This window comes from Equus przewalskii, unplaced genomic scaffold (genome assembly GCF_037783145.1).
Source record: "Equus przewalskii isolate Varuska unplaced genomic scaffold, EquPr2 contig_9742, whole genome shotgun sequence".
In the NCBI taxonomy this organism is placed as follows: Eukaryota; Metazoa; Chordata; class Mammalia; order Perissodactyla; family Equidae; genus Equus; species Equus przewalskii.
In genome coordinates, this window is record NW_027228308.1 from 3,282 (window position 1) to 14,124 (window position 10,843).

General features: G+C 36.0%; 1 protein-coding gene across 1 annotated transcript; it reads right to left on the reverse strand.

The window, feature by feature from the left end:
• Nucleotides 1–7,601: 7,601 nt before the first annotated feature.
• LOC103545914 (olfactory receptor 2T1-like) lies at nucleotides 7,602–8,797 on the reverse strand. Its single transcript, XM_070606867.1, is given in 3 exon segments — nucleotides 7,602–8,179; nucleotides 8,181–8,250; nucleotides 8,253–8,797. Coding segments are annotated over 3 exon segments (951 nt in total). The 5' UTR covers nucleotides 8,785–8,797; the 3' UTR covers nucleotides 7,602–7,830.
• Nucleotides 8,798–10,843: the final 2,046 nt, after the last annotated feature.

A 10,843-nucleotide genomic window follows, 5' to 3' on the forward strand; every position in this document is an offset into this window, starting at 1 on the left:
AGAGTTTATAATTTTAGCTCTTATTTTTAGGGCTGTGATCCATTTTGGGTTAAACTGGAAAATGTTCTTTAGCTTTGTTCTTAATTTTAAAAATTGTTTTGGATATTAGGTTACCTTGAGATTGCAAATGAATTTTAAAATTCTTGAAGCATCAGAGTGAGAAGCATATCTGTGGATTATTCTTCAAATTATAAGATATAAAAATGTAAATAGAGGTAGTTTAAATATCTTTCTTTTGCACATTTGCAAAAGGAAGCATGTTTTATGTTGCAAAAAGGTATATCACGTGAACAAATTGCAAGGGCCCCTGCCAATGGTCCTTAAGTGAAAATCACCAATAATTTTCCAGAACTGTTAAAATTCATCTATATACTTATGAAAGACACCTAATAAATACCCAGCAGAATAAATAAAAAGATACCCACAGCTAGACATCTTACAGTGAAATTGTGCAACATCAAAGACAAAGAGAAAATTACCAAATGAACTACAGAAAGAAGAGATTACTTAACGTCGTTACAGTTAAGTTGAGACCTGACTTCTCAACAATAAATAAAGGAAGTCAAAAGACAGAGGAATAATATCTTCAATAAGCTGAGATGTAAACACTCATACTGTAAGCCACTGAGATTTTGTGGATTGTAAGTAACTCCTATGGCAGGGCCTAGTACAAGCAGACTGCGCACTGTTATTGCTTTTTACAAAAGCATAAAAGGACTAGAATGTCAAGACATTAGTTATTTATCTTAAATACTTCAACATAATAATGACATATGTTAAAAATGAAATTGTTTGATTGAGATAATAGATAGAGATAGATATAGAGGTTGATAGAGTTAGGTACATAGAGATAAAGATAGAAATAGAGATACAGATTCAACGTAATGTTAATAAAACGTATATATATTTAATTTGAAAATCTAACTCTTCTAACAAAAATCAAAAGGCCAAGAATAGCAGTGAAAATAATGCTAAATAAGAACAATGAAGGTAAAATTGTCATTCTAGAAATCAAGATTTATTTCAATACTACACTAATTCAAACAATATGAAATTGACACATTGTGAGACAAATACAACAAATAAACAAAATAAAGAATTGAGAAATGGATCCATGAATTTATGGGCATTCTGTGACTAATTCATGTGATAATTATTTACTGAGTTTCTACTGTATGCAGCCATTGCTCAAGACCATTGGAATATTATTTCTCAAAATAGGCAAAGGCCCTTTTCTTCAAGGAGCTGCCATTTTAACAGGGAAACAAACATTAAAATTAAATAGAATAGGAAAGCTACCTATAATATGATAAACAGTTTCAAATGCTACAGAAAAAGTAGAGTAGAATAAGTGAGGAGAGGAATTGCTGAGGATGAGATCCTGTTTGTTGCTTTGCAAAGTATCATGGACAGTATAGACCATTTTAGGAGGACAACATTTGAGAAAAATCTTAAAGAGATAAGGGTTTTAACCAAGAATATAGCTGGGACAAGAGAATCCCAAACAGAGAAAAAATCCAGTGGAATAGTCCTGAGGTGGGAGTGTGCTTGGCTTGTTCAAGGAAGGACAAGGCAAGTGGGGCAGCACAGTGAGTGAAGGGGAGAGTAGCAGGAGCAGATGCCAAGAAGTTATGTGAGGGGGCGTATTGGAAGGGTCCTTGTAGCTTACCGTAAGGAATTTAGATTTCACTCCCAGTGAAATAACAAGCTATAGCAGCGTTTTCACCACAGCACTGACATGCTCTGATGTGTTTTCACCTTAGCTGCTACTTTAAAAATAACCATTAGAGGACTGAGATAAAACTGGAACCTATTTAAGAAATGGTTAGAGACTAGATGTAGTCTGGAGATAAGAACCAGCAGGATTTGCTCACTGATTTGGTGGTATCAAGATAAAGAGGTCCAAGAGCTCACACAGACCAAGTGGAAGGGAGGAGTTGCCTTCAGTGGGCCTAGAAAAGTCTACATTTGTTCGGTTTGGTGAATGGCATGTCAGGGAAAACAATTAGACGTCCAAGTGGCCACATTGGGTAAGCAGCTTGGTGGATGGGTCTGGAATGCAAGAAAGAGTTCTTGACTGGAGTCATCACTATATACATATTACATGGTAAATCAAAAACCTAAATAAGCTTACCTGGGAATAGGTATAGAAAAGATGAGAAGGCGGCCAGTGACTGAGCATGGTTCACTCCAATATTTAGAAATGAACCTGGAGAAGTTATGCCAGAAAAAAAAAATAGAGATCTCAGAGAAACAAACAGTGGTGTAGGAATGAAACCATCACAACATAGGGCACTTGAAGCCAAGTAAACAAAAACAAACAAACAAACAACAAAACCCATACATTCTCAATTGGGGGTCAAGTGCTTCTGATGGATCAAATGCAATGAAAACAGAATTAATTATTGAATTTACCCATGTAGTTGACACTAAAGGAATAGGCACAATTTCTCAATAAAGGAGGGCATATGAAAGAATGGAAGGACAAGAATTGGGGATATCAAAAATAGAGAAAGTTTTTTATGAGTGTGTTTGCAAATGGGATGGAGATGTCACTGCAAATCAGAAAAAAGGAAAAAACTTATCAGTACATTTTTCTGGGAAAATTGTTGATTCATATGGAAAATTTTCCTCTTATACACCATGAATCTCTTCTAGGTGGGTAAAGATGAAAATGTGAACAAAGAAAATACTATGAAGCTTTTAGAAGATAGGATAGGAGAATACCTTCAATGACTTCAGGATATGGAAGAATTAGTTAAGACACAAAAAACACTAACATAAAGGAAAATGTCGATAATTCCATACATGTACAAACACGATTTAAATATAAGGATAAGTTGCAAACTAGCACATCATATAATAAACTAAAAACAATATATCAGAGTATTTATTAAAAAACATGTATATATTAAAAGGGAGAAATTTAAAAGGAAATGGACAAAACACTTGAATAGGCACTTTACAAAAAAGGAACTCCAAATGACTGACAAACCAATAAAAAGTTACTCAACCTCATTACAAATCAGATAAAAAATATTCAAACTTTATTGAGCAGTACAATATTGTGATTTATATGTATTTGGTCATTTAGATAATTAAAATATATACTTCTCACATATATTTGATAGTGGTCCTCAGTTCCTGGCTCACAGCTCTCAAAACCCTTGGAATTTTCTAAGTGTTTAGATTGATAATGGTTCTTTTGTTATGTGAAAGGTCACTTTTGGAAACACCCAGGGGTGGGGGCTGGCCACCAGGAGAACCAGTCATGTGATCAGAGAATTAAAACTTTCAGTACTCTCCCCTGATTATTGAGAGAGGAGAGGATGGCTTGAGGTTGAATCAATTGCCAATGGCCAATGACTTAATCAATCATGACTATGTAATGAAGCCTCCATGAAAACCCAAAAGGACAGCTCATCAGACTCTTTTTTCAGAGAGCGGCCACGTTGAAGAACCAGAACACTTCCACACACCACTGTGCTGGGCCTAAGATCCGTGAGATCAGAAGCTCCTATGTTTGAGACCTCACACTATGTTTCTCTTCACCTGGCTGTTCATTCCCATCCTTAGTGTTGCCATGCATCACAGTCCTCTGTAATGATGCTAAACTCAGAAAGTTGGAAATCTAGAGACTCTAAGCAAATAGCAACTGTAGTTGGACTGCAGACTATTTGAGCTTTACTGAGAGTTCCCAGTCAATGAGACAGGCCAAAACAGAAGAGATTTAAAAGTTTTCACATGCATCTACTTAAATCAATCTCATAGACTAAACAAGTTTAAGCACTGAAATGAAATGGTCAATTATTTCAAAGAAAAATTTGGCTCTAGTAGATAGTGTCTGCACAATAAGAGCAATCCATCTGTTAGGCACGTGTTAAAAGAAACAAGCAGGTAGCTGCAAAACAGTGAGGGTTTAGGTGGCAGAAATAATGAAAATGAGGCAACATACTTGAAGATATTCCATTTTGTTTTCCCTCAACTTATTGCCTGTATCCCTGTTTTTCATGAGGAACTGTTTCTGCTATCATACAAAATTTAGCCTTCCAATGGGATTCTGGAACCTCTTTCACCCAATTAACAGGTGCTCGTCTTGAAATACCCCTTTCTCCCTGGAATCACTGATTCATCCTTCAACACCAGACTATTCTTGTCAAAATCCAAAAAAAGAGTTAATATTATCTATATTGAAAAAATTAAAAATCTTCCTTTAACCACACATAACTCTCCAGATATAAGTTCACCTTTCTTCTGATATTCAGAACAAATTCCTGTACTTTTCTCCAATTTGTAAACCTCTTTTTGTGCTTAATCTATTTCATAGGGTATTCTCCAACACTCCATTGAAACCCCTCTGTGGAGAACAAAATGGACTATTAGCTTGTCTACTCAGGTGATCAGCTTTCTGCTTCAGAGTACTTGAACTGTGCCCAATATTTCACATGGTGGACATCGCCCTTCTGTTAGAAAGAAATTTCTTTCTAAGTTTCTAGCACATCATTATCCCCTGGGTGTTTTACATCTTTTCCATCATTTATTGCCACCTCTTAAATTCCCTGCCCCCAGTTCTTCAGTTTTTTTCATCTCTATCTACACAATCCCTTCTTAGGTGATCTCTTTTAATCTAATCTCTTGTCCTTACATCCATCTGCTTACCATTGACTATTAAAACCTATCTTCACACCTAACAACTCAAAATATATCTAGACAAAAATATCTAGCTTCTTATCTGACTTTTTATCTTAGATATTCAATAGACATTTCAAACTTAAGGTGATTGAAAGAAAATTCTTAATTCTATTCACAAACCCTGCTTTACTCTATTTCATCAAATATATCTACCATCTACTTAATTGTTCAGTCCCAACATCTGGGGACTCTTCTTGATTATCCTATTTCCCTTAAACCCTACCTTCTACACATCATCAACTTCTATTATCCATCTCTTAAAAATACATCCCTGGTTATAGCAGTTCTTATCTTCACATCTAAAATTCTAACCCATGCCAGGAGCATCTCTCCTCAGAAGCCATGAAAACCTTCCAAAAAATTCTTCCTACTTTAATGCTTTTACCTACAGTCCATTCTCTATAAAGCAGCCAGAGTAATGTCATCAGCATGTTAGTCATGATCTGCCTTTCTTTTACCTGAAATCCATTAATGATATTTTATTGCAATGTAAATAAAGTGCTAAGTTCTGTACCACAGCATATAAGGACCTCCTGATCTGGTCCCTACCCATTTTTCCTATCACTTGTTTCAGGCCAGCACTGCTGTCTAACCTTCTGAACTTACCTTCCCTGTGTCAGTACATTGACACTTGCTATTCTTCCTGCCTAGAATGCTCTCTGCTTGGATCTTCCTATGCCTTTTCCTTTCCTGCTCAAAGATTGCCTGCTCAGAATTTTGTTCTTTGAAGACCATAGTTTGAGTAGCCCTCCACTTATTTTCATTATCCAATTGTGTTATTGTATTTCTCGTACAAAATACATTATATTATGAATTATATTTTTCCAGATTTTACTGAGATATAGTTGACATACAATATTGTATTAAAGTGTACAACAAGATGAGATATTATGCCACACCTGTTAGAATAGCTGTCATCAAAATGACAGGAAATAATAAGTGTTGGCAAGGATATGAAGAAAAGGGAAACTTTGTACACTGTTGGTAGGAATGTAAATTTGTGCAGTCACTATGGAAAACAGTAGGGGGTTCCTCAAAACTTAAAAATAAAACTAGTATATGATCCAGCAATTCCACTTATGATTATATACCTGAATGAAATGAAATCACTATCTCAAAGAGATATCTGCACCCTCATGTTTATTGTAGCATTTTTTACAATAGCCAAGGAATGGAAACAACCTAAACATCCACTGATGGATGAATGGACAAAGACAATGTGATAGATTATATATATATCACATTTATATATATATATAGGCTATATTTTAACTTTTAATTGGAGCATAATTAAAATACAAAAATATTAAACAAATAAATTTGAACTTGATAAAGTTTTTCAAAGTGAACCATAGGTGTATAATCTGCATCTACTTCAAGAAACAGAAAACCCCAGAAGCCCATCATGTACCCTTCCAGCCACTAACCTTTCCCAAACATAGTTTTTTCTGGATCTGTATTTTATATAAATATATTCTTTGGTGACTTGCTATTTCAGTTCAGCATTATGTTGCCAAGATTAATCCATGTTGTTGCTAGTAGTATTAGAACATCTATTCTTATTGTATAAATGTGTCACAATTTACTTATCCATTTCACAGTATGTTTTTAAGTAGTTTCTAATTTTTTTCTGTTACCGTGTGTCTTTTGCTGAAGACTATGCATACACATCTGCTGGAAATTCACCCAAGGAATTTCTTGTGTGCAAGGAATTTCTTGAACATATAAAGCTTTGGATATGTTCAGTTTTAGTCTTTGCTGCCACATACGTTATGATGGGAATATAAGTCATTTGTTTACTTGCTTCCTTGTTTTTCTTTATTTTCATTGTCTTTCTTCCATTGGAATACAAACTTTTTAAATGCAGGTGCTTTGACTATCTAGCTAATATCTATGATGAATGGAAGAATGAATGAGGAAGCTGTATCTGAAAGATACAGTGCTCTATCAATCACATTCCTTGAAATCCTGTGATCTAGGGCACTAATTAAAAATGTTTACCCTACAGAGGTTCCTTGTGCCCTGACCTCCATTGCTCTCATCTGTAAATTAGAACTTATAAAATGTGTTTCTTTTTCGTATGAGGTTGTTAGAGGATAATAAACCTGATAAAGCATATATATTATTGTTTTAGACAGATTGACCAATACGATTATAATTATGATCATTAATAATTTAATAAAGTCACCCTTTTTTGTCCCTGAGTAAACTCCTCATATAATCAAATGGGACAATGAACATGGTTTGTCACATCCTTTCTGTCCTCCATTCCTGGATTGTTGGGGAGCATGGATATGAATCATGAGCTAACTCCTATAACCTGGCATGTATGCTTAACTTTGATGACTTTGTGACATATTTGAAAAATAATTTTAGTATTCTCCCAACTCATATCCATGTGTGTTTCTCCAACATCTCAGAAACACTCTCAGCCACACAGTGCTCACATGTTGTCTGTCTGGGCAATATCCCTCACTCTCATCCATGAGTTTTAACTTATCCTACAAATAGGTTGCACAAATATGTTGCAAACAAACAAAAGTTAAATACTGTGTTTCTTCACAAAATTTAAAAAAAAACAGTTAATGATTGTAGTAAGTGCAATGGCTTTTCAAGAAAACTATGTTCAGTGATTCTTCATACTACCCAACAAATGGGAACATGTAGATATCTACCCAGCCATCTTCCTAAAAGGCTGTGCCAAAGTATTACTCTAATAAATAGAAAAGAGGATATTTCTTTTATCCTTAGATGGTGAACTAGAGTTGTACAGTAGTATCATATACCCAAAAAGTAACATCTTCCCTCCTGCACTCATCAGCATAATCCATGCCATTTAAAATTTCATGCAATTTATTTTGTCTCTAAAAGATAAAATTTAAGAGCAAAAAATTTTAGTTTGTGTTTCTGGAAACTGCTGTGCATTTATTTTGAATACATGTGAACAGCACAGGAGAAAAGGAAGCCATAGAAAGGAATGAAGAGTGAAGGGAAGGAGACCAAGGGGAAACATGTCTTATACTGACATTTTTTTTTATCTACACAGTTGAACGCTACCCTCCAGTTTAATCGTTCATTGAGAGCATGGCCACACTGGTCACAGAGGCTTCCATTCACCAGCTAAGTGGGAAGAAACTGTCAAAAGGCATCCCCTGACACTCTTTGTGTACCCTTGATTCTCCCCAGTGCCGTCTTCAGAGCTCTGGTCACATCCTTGTTCCTCAAACTATTGATGAGGGGGTTTAGCATGGGTGTGAGGATGGTGTAGAACACAGAGAAGACTTTGTCCTGGTCTGGCCTGTGGTAAGAATGTGGCAGCATGTAGGTGTACATGGCAGCCCCATAGAACAAGGTAACCACTATCGTGTGAGATGAGCAGGTGGCAAATGCTTTCTTCCTCCCTTCCCCTGAGCTCATGTGGTGAACTGTGGTCAGGATTTGGGCATAAGAGGCAATCACCACAGAGAAAGGAATCAGCAGCATCAAAACAGCACACGTACATCACTGTCTCATAGAGAGCTGTGTCTGCACCTGCCAACTTCAAGACTGCAGGTGCCTGTGGTTAATCTCCCGGGAATTGCAGAAGGGGAAGCTCATGGTTATGGGAGTTAGGAGAAAGCCATTCAAAGATCCCCCAAACCAGGAACCTGCTATGATCATCCAGCAGACCCGTCGGCTCATGAGGACAGGATAGCGCAGCGGATTGCAGATGGCCACATAGCGGCCATAGGCCATGAGGCCCAGCAGGAAGAACTCAGCTCCCACCAGGGTGAGGTAGAGCAAATGTTGAGCTGTGCATCCCAAAAAGGAGATAGTGTTTTGACCCAACAGGTAGTCAACCAGCATCTTTGGCACAATGGTAGAGATGTACATCATGTCAATGAAGGAGAGATGACTGAGCAGGAAGTACATGGGAATGTGGAGACATGAGTCAGTGCGGATCAGGAAGATCATGACCCCATTGGCCATCAGCACAGTGAAAAAGATGATAGAAATGATGACAAAAAGAAGGACTGAGATGTCCTTTCTGTTGAACAGCCCCATGAAAGTGAAGTCTGTAGAGGATGTGTTGTCCACTTGCATTGATTCCATGATGGCTCTGCTGTGCCCTAAAATTTTCAGAATAAAATGATCACTCATGCACAATTAAGAAAAGAAAATATGGGTTAACTGTTACGTAGCGAACTCATAAAAGTTGGAAGAAAACTTTTAAAAATATTTTTCTTGGTACTTTGGCACTGACACCTAGCAACCAATATTTTCTAGAATGCTTTTAAGTAAAATTGATTATCTAAAATCAATAATTCTTTAAATGGATTGGACAAGATTATACCAGCTGGTGCTATTGTACTACAGTGATACACACAACACCACCTAAAGGTGTATAGCATGCTATGCGGCATGCGGCAGTTAAACATACCCTAGTATGGTGTGTGTGCACATGTGTATGTGAACATACTACCTTAGATGTGTTTAAATGAGTATTTTTATTAAATAAATGTTTATTATAATCAGCATCACCATCATCTTCAGAATATTTAAGTCTGGCTATGGGTAGTCTATGTCTACCGTTTAGCCACAAACACGGGTGATCCCCCGTTTGGGCCATGAGTCACTGTCTACATTATAAGTGTTTCTTTTGGTGTCAGTTCATCCATGATGAAATAAAATTGTATGGGAGGAAATAAAGTGGGCAATGGAAACTACTCTTGCAAATTCAGACATGAAAAGGTTATCCATTGCAAGAGGCATTCACTGTTCTAGAATTATTTTTATTTATTTTTAAGAAAGAAATTTCAATTTTAGAATGATGAGTAATTAGCATTGGTATTATGATTGACATTACCTATTATCAATTAGCACTAACAATTAGGATTCAGGGGAAATAGCACATGAACATACATCCTGAACTATAACTCAGCTATTATTTTTAGAAACTGGAAATTTTTCAATGTGATTTGTAAATTAAAACAAATTGAGTAGCTGCATTTTATATAATTTCAGGTTATGATAGAAGAAAAAATATCCACAAAGAACATTTTGAATGTTAAGAATGATTTCCATGGGTTTTAGAATTAAATAAGATAAGGCAAGATATATGTTACCAATACGTTTGAGAATTAAACTGATAAAACTTGTGTATTCTCAAAATATTCTAAAAATATGAACACTTCAGTCAACTGAGCAGAAAAAAAACTTACTATTAAGAGCAATGATAATGACATTGTGAAGAGTTTACCTGTGCCTTGTTCTTCACATCTATTGAATCACTGAGCTTCACAATAAAGCTAAGCACTGAGGAACTGTAAACCCCGTTTCACCAATGGTGGATTGAAAGTGATATTCTTGTGGTCACACAATCTGTTAGTGCAGGGGTGTTTGAACTACACAGTCTCAATTCTCTCTGTTCTCTTACTTACAGAAAAATAGACAGAAAAACAGCTAGACATTTATTGTAGTTGTCAAATAAAATGTCACAACAACATGAATCTGTTAAATTTTAATTATATGTAATTAGTAATGTGACTAGTGAAAACTAGTCATAAACAAGACCACATGACATAAATTAGTATAATCAACACTGCTTTTTGTTTTTTTGTGAGGAAGATTGGCCCTGAGATAACATCTGTTGTCAATCTTCCTCTTTTTCCTTGAGGAAGATTGTAGTTGAGCTAACTTCTGCGTCAATGTTCCTCTGTTTTATGAGGGATGCCACCACAGGGTGGCTTGATGAGTGGTGCTAGGTCCATGCCTAGGATCAGAACCTGAGAACCCTGGGCTGTCAAAGCAGAATGCATGAACTTAACCACTATGCCACCAGGCCAGCTCCAGGACTACTTATTTTTGACAGAGCAAACGCTGTTTCTCGTGTTTAGCTTTTGCTTTTTTTTTTTTTTTTCCAATTTCAGAATCTTTGATGGCAGGTTTCATAGATCTTTCCCTGACACCATGTACCATATCATCACCATTTAAAATCTATCTCATTTTTCTTTTATCTTTCTAGTTTCGATTAATGTAGCCTATTAAAATATGTATCTGAAGGAAAAATGCTCTCCAGATATTGGAATAGCCTAAATATTAGTAGTATTTCAACTGCTTTCACACCTCTCACATTTTGGGTTTAACTTTTATCACACCCTATGATGCCAGG